This window comes from Electrona antarctica (assembly GCF_951216825.1).
Source record: "Electrona antarctica genome assembly, chromosome: 18".
Lineage (NCBI taxonomy): Eukaryota > Metazoa > Chordata > Actinopteri > Myctophiformes > Myctophidae > Electrona > Electrona antarctica.
In genome coordinates, this window is record NC_136799.1 from 8807402 (window position 1) to 8818326 (window position 10925).

Consider the following 10925-nt stretch of genomic DNA (forward strand, 5'->3'; position numbering starts at 1 on the left):
ACGGGCAAGAGCGTTTGAGTGGGGAATAAATAAACTGTCTTTAGTTAGGCACTTTAACAGATGAATGAACACAAGGATGTCTGTGTGTGGAATTTAAAATGAGTCATAATATTGTATGTTAGCTATTGAGATATTTGGCATACATATAGAGTTATGTCCATATGTCACAACCCCAGAATTCGCAAGTAAAGTAAAAATAGAAATGTGTAAAATGAACGCAAAATAAAAATGTACCTACCACTATTTACTTTCCGGGCAAGTGGGCATGACCTTTGGGCAAGTAAAACATGACCTGTAATTGCCAGACGGGTAGGTACCTCCGGCTCTGAGACCTTAGTGTCAAGCCCTGAGTTATCCCTGACTGTTTCTGTCACAGTTCAGTCTGCACCCCAGTAGTCCCTGACTGTTTCTGTCACAGTTCAGTCTGCACCCCAGTAGTCCCTGACTGTTTCTGTCACAGTTCAGTCTGCACCCCAGTAGTCCATGACTGTTTCTGTCACAGTTCAGTCTGCACCCCAGTAGTTCATGACTGTGCAAAAATGGACAGACTTCAACTCACCGGTTATAGAATCCAGTTAATAAAAATAGAAGGAATACTTGGCATTGGTTATCTGTTGTGCGTCCACATTTTTATTATTCTTATTATTCTTGTAGAATGAAGCACGCAAGCTGAATCACCAGGAGGTCGCAGAGGAGGACAAGAGACTGAAACTTCCGGCCAACTGGGAGGCCAAGAAGGCTCGACTGGAGTGGGAAGTGGCTGTGGATGAAAAGAAAAAGGTGTTTTTATTTGATCTGTTTCTTCTCTATAACCTTTTTAATAACATGTTCCGGGATAGCAGATGGAAATTAAATTTCCTCTTCTACCCCGGATTTCAACTCTTGTTTCGTGCGCGTGACATGTGCTGACATTTTTACCCTTGCGCTAATGCTCAGGGGATACATTGAATGCCTAAGTGAGACATTGACCTTTGGCACGATCTAAATGTCTCCATAAAAGAGCAGGGAGACGAAATACAGCCACCCCAAATGTATTAATTATATTACACTATACACATTGGACCAAATTACATTTTATTCAATAAGAAAAAAATGCAAATCCTGAGCCGATACTGATGTTTAAAATAACAATTTCGTCTATAGTTGATACATGTTTTTGCTGTTGATTCATTCCCCATGTTTAAATTAATTAATCAATTAATTACCTAAGTGGTCCTTCATATTTTAAAGGACCACTTCACCACTTTTCAACCTATCTTCATATAATAGGTCCTCAATAATAATCATGATAAAATGGCACAATTTCTTCTACACTAGTGCGTGTCTCATAGGAGGACTGTTCAGAAACCCGTCCACCAGTGACATCATCGTTGGGCAGATTTCTTTTTAAACAAGACTTTTTTTTTACAAAAATGTTTATCGTGAGAACGGTGGCTTCCATTTTCGCATTGCAACTTTTCAGGACTAGAAAGCCTGCAGTTTCTATTGGCTTGGATTTCCCAATCGATGATGTCACTGGTGGACGGGTTTCTGAACTGCCCACAGCCCTCCTATGAGACGCAGACAGAGTAGGACATTTAATCCATTGAGACCTGGAACGCATCCATGTCACGTTAGCGTTTAACCACATTAACCATTAACCCATTTTGGGGCGGGAACCCCTTTTGGTCTTTTAAACATTGTTATAATTTAGCTATTGAAAAATAGCAGATCTACAAGCTCATAGCGCGCCACCGAGTGGCGCGCTATGAACTTGTAGGTCTGCTATTTTTGAAAAATCGTTAAAATGTGCCTCAAATCTTTCCGAAAATTGTCATGATTTAGAAAACTTTTTTTTTTTTAATTTCGACGTCAGGCCTGAATGGGTTAATAAGGTCCTTTTAATAAGCACAAATGTATGAAACGACGGATACGTCGACTACTGCCATCTGTGATTTTAACTTATTTGCCAAAACACCGATGGCAGTCAAGAGACTCCCACTAGTTGTAGTGGGTATCCCGTGGGGCATTTTCACTTTCTAACGCAGCCTGAAAACCAATTCTGGCAGCCAGCTCAGTAGCGTGCTTAGGGGGTGCCGTCTCTAGCGAACTTGAGCCGCGAGAGACACCAGAGTTGCCGTGTTGAACGTTGTGAAGTTTGCTAGAGCCGACCGACTCAGCCCTGTCCGAGTTGCAACCCGATATATATTATATATTATTATAATGGGTATTAACCCATTCTGGGCAGGAACCCCTTTTGGTGTTTTAAAGCATTATGTTATACTTTAGCTATTGAAAAATAGCAGATCTACAAGTGCTATGAACTTGTAGGTCTGCTATTTTTGAAAAATCGTGAAAATTAGGTTTTTCAGAAAATTGTCATGATTTAGAAGACATTTTCTAAATTTCAAAGTAAGGTCAAAATGGGTTAATAGTAAATTATTACACCAACGACCCCACCCCCCCCCCCCCCCCCCGCATGGCAATGCCAACATCGAGTAATATTTCCCACCACGGAGCAAAGCCAGGCAGTGCTATCCTCCTGGACTCACTGGTGACATTTCTTGTTGCATCAAAGAAAGTAAACTAGGATACTCGGTCAACTTGGAATCATTATAGTATCGTGCTATTATTAGATGAACAAAGAAAATGTTAATGTAGTGGTTTTGTTGTCTGCTAGTCCATATGAGCACTGAAATGGCTGATTTGTGAATTTGTTTGTTAACATTGGATTAGAATTAGACAAATTCTTGGTTTGTCATAACTTTTAACCGCTTGGTTTTAACCCATTAAAACCGAGTAAGCATCCGTGTCGTTTTCGTCGATTTTTGCTTTGGCTATTTAAAAAAAAAGAAAAGAAAATAGATGTACAAGCTCACAGCACGTCACGTTGTGCTGCGCTGCATTTGTGGAATCGACCTCAGGTGTTAAAGGGTTAAGGTTGTCATGATGTTTTAGCATAAAAGTGATTTAATAAATAACCGAGGAGGAAATGGAAAACATGTTAAATGTAAACCATGTGAGCTCCTTTGAATGAGCACTGTGTCCAAACCCTTCTAACTGTTGTCACTTAATGTTACGTAGTACTGCAATTAACTACACGTCGTCAAGTCTGTTATCTGGTGTTTCATGGACTGTGGGCGCAGCAGAGACTAGTGCCGTGGCCGGGTGATGGGGACACCCGAGGCGCTGGGCGGGTGATGGGGACACCCGAGGCGCTGGGCGGGTGATGGGGACACCCGAGGCGTTGCACTAGCAACTCTCACATGTGGACATGACACCATACCCCCATAGGGTGTCATGTCCTCCTTGAACTTGCTTTCACTACACAAGTGTGTAGACAAACAATATATATATATATATATATATATATATATATATATATATATATATATATAATAAGCACAAGGACGAGTGTAAACCTTTGGACTCCCTTTCTGTGTGTTCAGGACTGCGCTGCTAATGGCGAGAACTACGACAGAGTGAAGCTGCTGGATATCAGCGCCGATGACGCTGCGCGGTGGGAGAGAAAGAAGAAGAAGAAGAACCCTGACCCTGGATTCTCAGGTGAGCATCGCCCCGTGTTCTCTGTGTAGAGAACGAGTGGTGTAAAGTGATTGGATTATGCCATGCCTTGGTACCTGATTGGTTAACCCATTTTGGGCGGGAACCCCTTTTGGTGTTTTAAACATGTTATAATTTAGCCACCGAGTGGCGCGCTACGAGCGGCGCGCTACGAGCTTGTAGATCTGCTATTTTTGAAAAATCGTGAAAATATTTATTTCAGAAAACTGGAGGATTTAGAAGTTTTAGAAAATTTTGAGGTCAGGCCTAAATGGGTTAATGGGGCGCTTGAAGGCCTGCCATGGCAGTACACAGTGGGAGAGAATGGCGCCTTTTCCTCCAAAAGCAGCCATGCACAGAACAATACTGGTACCGTCACTTTCCTCCAAAAGCAGCCATGCACAGAACTATACTGGTACCGTCACTTTCCTCCAAAAGCAGCCATGCACAGAACAATACTGGTACCGTCTCCTCCAAAAGCAGCCATGCACAGAACAGATTGAACAATACGGGTTGCGTGTAAGAAGCCCTAGGGATATTAATAATTTTTGATTTTCATGACAAGCAACGATCAAGTCGGCGCAGTGGCTCTTCAAAAGTTTGTGAAAACTAGAACTTGTGGCCTTCTGGAGTGAGTGTGGAAATACAATGGCACTCATCAAAGTTGCCCACCTATAATACCAAGCGAGTACTTGTCCCGTGGTGTGGTTAAAATAATCTCTGCTCAATAAATACATACATACATACATGTGATGTATTTTTCTCCCTCAAACAAATTCCTCAAACAAGCTTTACTGTACCTTTTTTTTTTTTTCCTTTGCTCTCTTTTAAATATTAATCCTAATTATTTAACGCAATTACTCATTGAGTTTGGAAACATCAATGAACTTAAAAAAAAAAAAAGTGCCTTTAGTGGATTATCTTGAGGAGCGTTTCTCAGTTTATTGTTTTGCTATTGTGTTGTTTGGTCAATGGTCATAGACCACTTTGTATTTGAATTTCAGATGATTAAACAAATTGGTCAGATTGCCTTGTGGTGCACAAACCACCGTGTCTGACCCAAGGGCTCTCTGTCCACCATGTTGGCTGGAGCTACAGCTGTCTGACCCAAGGGCTCTCTGTCCACCATGTTGGCTGGAGCTACAGCTGTCTGACCCAAGGGCTCTCTGTCCACCATGTTGGCTGGAGCTACAGCTGTCTGACCCAAGGGCTCTCTGTCCACCATGTTGGAGCTACAGCTGTCTGACCCAAGGGCTCTCTGTCCACCATGTTGGCTGGAGCTACAGCTGTCTGACCCAAGGGCTCTCTGTCCACCATGTTGGCTGGAGCTACAGCTGTCTGACCCAAGGGCTCTCTGTCCACCATGTTGGCTGGAGCTACAGCTGCACCATTATAGCAAAAATGATAACCGTTGTGAGATTATCCAATTAGCTGGGGCTATACAGTTCCTTGGATCCTACAGCATGCGTGCGTGCGTGCACGCACACACACACACACTCACACTCACACACACACACACACTCCAGTTACTTACTGTTCTGCTTCCACACATGCGCAAACCCCCCCCCCCCCCCCCCCCCCCCAAAAGACAGGTCTCCCTTAAATGTTCCTTCCGTCAAAACTTCAAACAGACCATCACCATGATGGTTTCATCCTAATAAAGCAGATTCTTCTCGACTTCGAAAGTCAATAGAACACTCTGTGTCGTAAATGTAACGTTCAAAGTAGAGTGAGCATCAGCAGGGCCGAGATAAAAAAAACGATGGCCACAAAAAAACATGGCAAACTAGCTTTCAACTTTTAATTCTTTTTTTCATGTATGTTAGGAACAGGAGTGCCTGACTTTGGGAGCCAAACGGTATAAAGAAAAGGGCTACGCTGGATTTATAACACAAGACCACACGGTTTTCATATAAGCCAAACAAAATGCGCCATTGCAACTCAATGATCGTTTCATCTGGAATTCTGGATTTATCTTGTCATAATCATTGAAAGCCAACATAGATTGATCGTAATCGAATCAAACGTTTGATTAATTGCACAGCACTACAAGAAACTATCGGGCTTTTCGTCTTTTCGTGTTTTTAGGCGGAGTAGAAGTTTCTATAATTTGTTTTTACATAACTTACTGAAATGATTTAAACCAATGGCCTCCTGAACAGAATGTTTGGGAAAATTGTCAGCAGTAATATCAAGTATTCTGTGTCTGGTCGTAGCCAGACCACCGTTGTGGTTTAACCCATTCTGGGCGGGAACCCCTTTTGGTGTTTTAAAGCATTATGTTCTGCTTTAGCTATTGAAAAATAGCAGATCTACAAGCTCATAGCGCGCCACCGAGTGGCGCGCTACGAGCTTGTAGGTCTGCTATTTTTGAAAAATCGTGAAAATGTGGCGCAAAACTTTGAATATATATATTATATATTCTTTCAGAGCGAACGTTTTTAAACTCTCTTTGCTTCTGTGGGGTCCCTGGAACTAAATATGTTCAGAGGGGGTCAGCAGCCAATTACATATCATTTGTGGGGTCCTTGACATGAAATATTGAGCACCACTGATATAGAAACAGGTTTTTCAGAAAACATTTTTCAAATTTCGATGTCGGGCCTAAATGGGTTAATCCGTTTTCGTAGCGTGAACATCAGTTATGAACAAAATAACATACAGTTATGGCTTATTATATTACAATTCTATTATAAACAAAGTATGAAGTGACGACTTGTTCACCCACACTGGTCATGTTCTGGTCATCACCTTATGTGATCAATTGTTGGCTCTCTATAATCACTTTTTTTTTACCGTTCAGTGAGATTTTTCCATGCACTTCTGAAATCCTTTTTTACAATTGTGTAGACACAACAGGAAATAACGCTTTGGACAAATCACTATTAGATCAGGGCGACTCCTATTTTGGGCACGGATAACACCGCTGCAATGCTTTAGAAGTTCAGTCCCTTCAGTTTAGCAAACTGTAATCCTAATACAATTTAGGTTTTGAGGAAACGAGTGGTGTAAAGTGATTGGATTATGCCATGCCTTTGGTACCTGATTGGTTAATGGGGCGCTTGAAGGCCTGCCATGGCAGTACACAGTGGGAAGAACGGCGCTTTTTCCTCCAAAAGCAGCCATGCACAGAACAATACTGGTACCGTCACTTTCCTCAAAAGCAGCCATGCACAGAACAGAACAATACGGGTTGCGTGTAAGAAGCCCTAGGGATATTAATTCATTTTCAACCACCGCCAATTTAATCTGCTAAAAAAAAAAAAAAAAGGGATTGCAGCGTTTCCCTAAATATGGCTCCCATCTGTTGAATCAAAACCCCTCTGTGGATTTAACCCTCTGGGGAGAAAATTATCACCAGAGCGGCTTGAGGAGAGAGGGGTGGTGGTGGTGGTGGGGTGCTCTTCTCTTCATCCCCTCCGTCCTAACTCCTAACCAGACGCAGGTTCCAGCGGGGCAGAGCCTTGTGTCTGCTCGATGTTTGTTCCGCTAATTACAACCCCTCTCTCTCTCTCTCTCTCCTCCCTCCACCGCCGGTCTCCTCTGCAGGTTACGCCGAGGCCCAGCTGAGACAGTACCAGAGACTCACCAAGCAGATCAAACCCGACATGGATGGCTACGAAAAGCAGAGAGAGTTGTGGTGAGTGACGAGCCCCCAATATAAAGAGAGAGACCGTCCAACTCCTCCAAAGCAGAGAGAGTTGTGGTGAGTGACGAGCCCCCCAATATAAAGAGAGAGAGAGTTGTGGTGAGTGACGAGCCCCCCCAATATAAAGAGAAAGACCGTCCAACTCCTCCATGACACGTGATTATGAATCCCACCTCAGCTCTAGGATAGACCCGTCTAATTGCTCCCGGGCAGGCATAGTTTTACTGAAGTTAGGTTAGGTTAACGTTAGTTTAGGCATAGTTGTATTGAGCTTAGGTTTAGGTATAGTTCTAATGAGGTTCTGTTAAGGTTAGGTTTAGGCATAGTTGTATTGAGCTTAGGTTTAGGTATAGTTCTAATGAGGTTCTGTTAAGGTTAGGTTTAGGCATAGTTGTATTGAGCTTAGGTTTAGGTATAGTTCTAATGAGGTTCTGTTAAGGTTAGGTTTAGGCATAGTTTTACTAAGGTTAGGTTTAGGCATAGTTTTACTGAGGTTAGGTTTAGAATAGTTTTTACTGAGGTTAGGTTTAGGCATAGATGCAAAAAAGAGAACTGTCAATCGCACCGACTACTGGCCACAGCAGGGTTTGCCTAGAGCTGCGGGGCGGTCCATAATTTCGCTTCCATGACTGTACAGTATCAGTATCACCCTCTCTTTGATGTTCTCTTTAGCCGGGTCACAACACTTACCAAACAGGAGGAACTAATGTTCCCCTGCGGGCATTTGTAGAAACTTGTGAATCCTCAAAAAGCAAAGAGGCCTTTAAAGATGATTTGTGTAGACGTTGGTGCCATTAAGCATATTACCGTGACATTTTTAATTGAGTCAAATGAGCTGTGAGCCTTGGCTTGCTGTAATCGCCCATCACATGCGTACAAAGCGTTCCCTATGAGTTTTTAGTGGTGTGCTGCCCCCCCCCCCCCATCCCTTGCCCTGCCCCTGGCTGAGGTTTGGACATCGTTGCCCCCCCCCCCCCCCCCCGGTCCCCAAGATCATTTCATGTTTTCCAGAGCGTTAATGCAAGGCATGCGCTCAGATGAGCAAAAGATGGTCATAGTTACAGCGGTTAGGCCCACATCAGCCAAAGACGGGTTTTGAGCCCGCAGGTTTTGAGCATTTAATGGATGCCATACGTCGAAACTGTGAAAGCACCCACAATCCTGCCCCCTAAACCCCCCCACCCTCTCTCTCTCGTCACAATGACCGTGGGCCCCAGCGGCGGGATCGGATGTCCGACCAAAATGTGAATGATGGCGATCGAAACCGGTGATTTATTGACTCCTCTAATTTCTTTTGAAACACCACAGCGGGGAAGACTTCCACCCCACATCCAACACCCTGATCCACGGCAGTCACGTCCCCACCAAGGAGGGCATCGACCGCATGGTGGAAGACGTAGAGAAACAGTAAGTATACACTAGCACCAACAGAGACACACATACACACACACACAAAGAGACAGAGAGGGACATAGATCTTCTTCTCTCACCACCTCCCGTTCCATTCATCCCCCAGTCCTAAATGGCTTCCATTAATGGTACAGTGGAGTCTGGACCACAGACGGTGACAGGCAGACGTTTTGTGCACTTTGGCGACAAGGCCTGATCTGATCCCACTAATTACGTCTCCCGGTATATGGAAGCCCAGATGGAGCTGGATGATAAAGGATCCGCGAGCATCTAGTGGTGCCATAACACTGTCTCTGCTGCCTTAACGGGACGCTTCATTGAGTAAATGATGCCTTGTTGTATTCCTACACGTCTTACCACAAAGCAAATTGGCTTGTGTTCCAAAATCATTATGCCGTAGTAAAAGAATAGCACGCAGCGATTGTACAGAAGCATTTGTCGTGGCTAGCACCTTTGATTTCCCCTCGCCTTAGTTCCTGTGAGATTTGTTATATTTGAGACAGTCTTAAGATGTGTGTTGAGATGTGACTCTAGGATATTAGTAAAGGCTCCTTCTGCGTGCCAGGGAATGACGCACAACACTGCTTTGAAGACGCAGTGAATTGAGACTGGGAGCTCACAGATTAACTAGTTTCCCTCTGTGTGTGTTCATTCTGCCGTTAGTTTCCCCATTAGTTCTTTCATTGCCACGCCTGCTGTTCCAATTAAAACGACTACCACAAAATGATTGCCTGTGCTGATTTTTGATTGGATAAGCCGGGGCCAACTAGGCTTATCGTTCTGTAAAATCCTCCCTAAGCCGATCTGTGGTGTTTTTGCCGTTTTTTTGCAGGATTGAGAAGCGCGCCAAGTACAGCCGCCGCAGGGCCTACAACGACGACTCCGACATCGACTACATCAACGAGAGGAACGCCAAGTTCAACAAGAAAGCGGAGCGCTTCTACGGCAAATACACCGCCGAGATCAAGCAGAACCTGGAGAGAGGCACGGCTGTCTAGTGGGACCGGCCGTCTCAGTGGACACTCTCAATGTAAACTATATGTGTTCTGTCTCGGCATTAAACGTGTTGCTCCGGTCATGCGTTCTACTGTACCGTATATGGGTTATGTATTGTATATGCATGACTAGAGCATGCTACTGTACTTGTAGCCATGTGTTCTATGTACATGACTAGAGCGTGTTAGAACTCAATCCATTTCTTCTTTTTTATATATATCATTTTTGTAACCCCATTTGTTTTCACCCAGTGTGGGTCAATTTTAATGGGTCATTTATTTTTTGTTTCCTACATTTTGGTTTTAATTATTTCAAAAGATTTTCAAATAAATCCCTACAAATTTGTTAAAAACAAATTCAAATGTGTTTCTCAAAATAATTCCATTAAAGCATTTTTAACATTTTAATCCATTCATTGGGGGAGGGGGAATACTTACAAAGTAGTGAAAATAGAAGATCTACAAGCTCACAAGAAGATAGCAAATCTACAAGCTCACATCGGGTACATCGCAACGTGTTGTGAGCTTGTAGATTGGTTATTTTCACTATCAATTTTCTTTTGTGTCTCGAGCTAAAAGGTTAACCACCACTCTGGTCAATTCAGTGGCTCTCATTCGGACAAACAGTGGATTTCATGTAGATATATCTGTTTTTATTTTTTGAGTGGTGTAAACCACTCCTACAACTGGCTTTTGTGTGCAGAAAAAAATGAGCATGGTTGCTATGTTCAAAATAATTTCTGACGTAATTAAATCACACCCGGGTGAACTGGATGACCGTAGCAACCATGGTCATTTTTTCTGCACAAAAAAAGCCAGTTGTGAAATCACATCCGGGTGTGATTTCATTACGTCAGATCAGAGCTGATCAGGCTATATAATACCTTACCTTATATAATACCTCACATCGGACAAAAACTCCAGCTGAATCAACTTCATGGTCACAAATCATCACATCAGTTCACCCGGGTGTGATTTCATTACGTCAGACCACAGCTGATCATGCTATATAAAACCTTACACCACTCAGTTCACACGGGTGTGATTTTTAGTATACAGTTCCTCATTATGATACTTGGCAGAGTAACACGTTTTGTGACATGGATATGGTTCTGTGACAACAACCGTATCATAGGACTTGTTATGAGGTCTTAAACCACTTGAGACCTATTTTCAAACATCTTCAAAAGACTTTTGAAAATAGACCTGCAAGCTCAGTGCGTCGTGATTCATGTCAAATTATGGACGCCCAGGCTTCAAGTGATTATTGTATTTTCTATATTTTGAATATGGTTTTGACACTTTGATCAATGCAGAGGTTAGCATTC

At 43.1% G+C, this 10925-nt stretch overlaps 1 protein-coding gene across 1 annotated transcript; it reads left to right on the forward strand.

Moving 5' to 3' along the window:
* Positions 1-265: 265 nt before the first annotated feature.
* On the forward strand, positions 266-9999 carry syf2 (SYF2 pre-mRNA-splicing factor; the record flags this gene model as incomplete). The annotated part of the gene is made up of 6 exons (XM_079527404.1): positions 266-280; positions 655-780; positions 3429-3546; positions 7093-7183; positions 8501-8599; positions 9435-9999. 6 exons carry the CDS (start codon positions 266-268, stop codon positions 9598-9600), a joined length of 615 nt encoding a protein of 204 aa, XP_079383530.1. The 3' UTR covers positions 9601-9999.
* Positions 10000-10925: the final 926 nt, after the last annotated feature.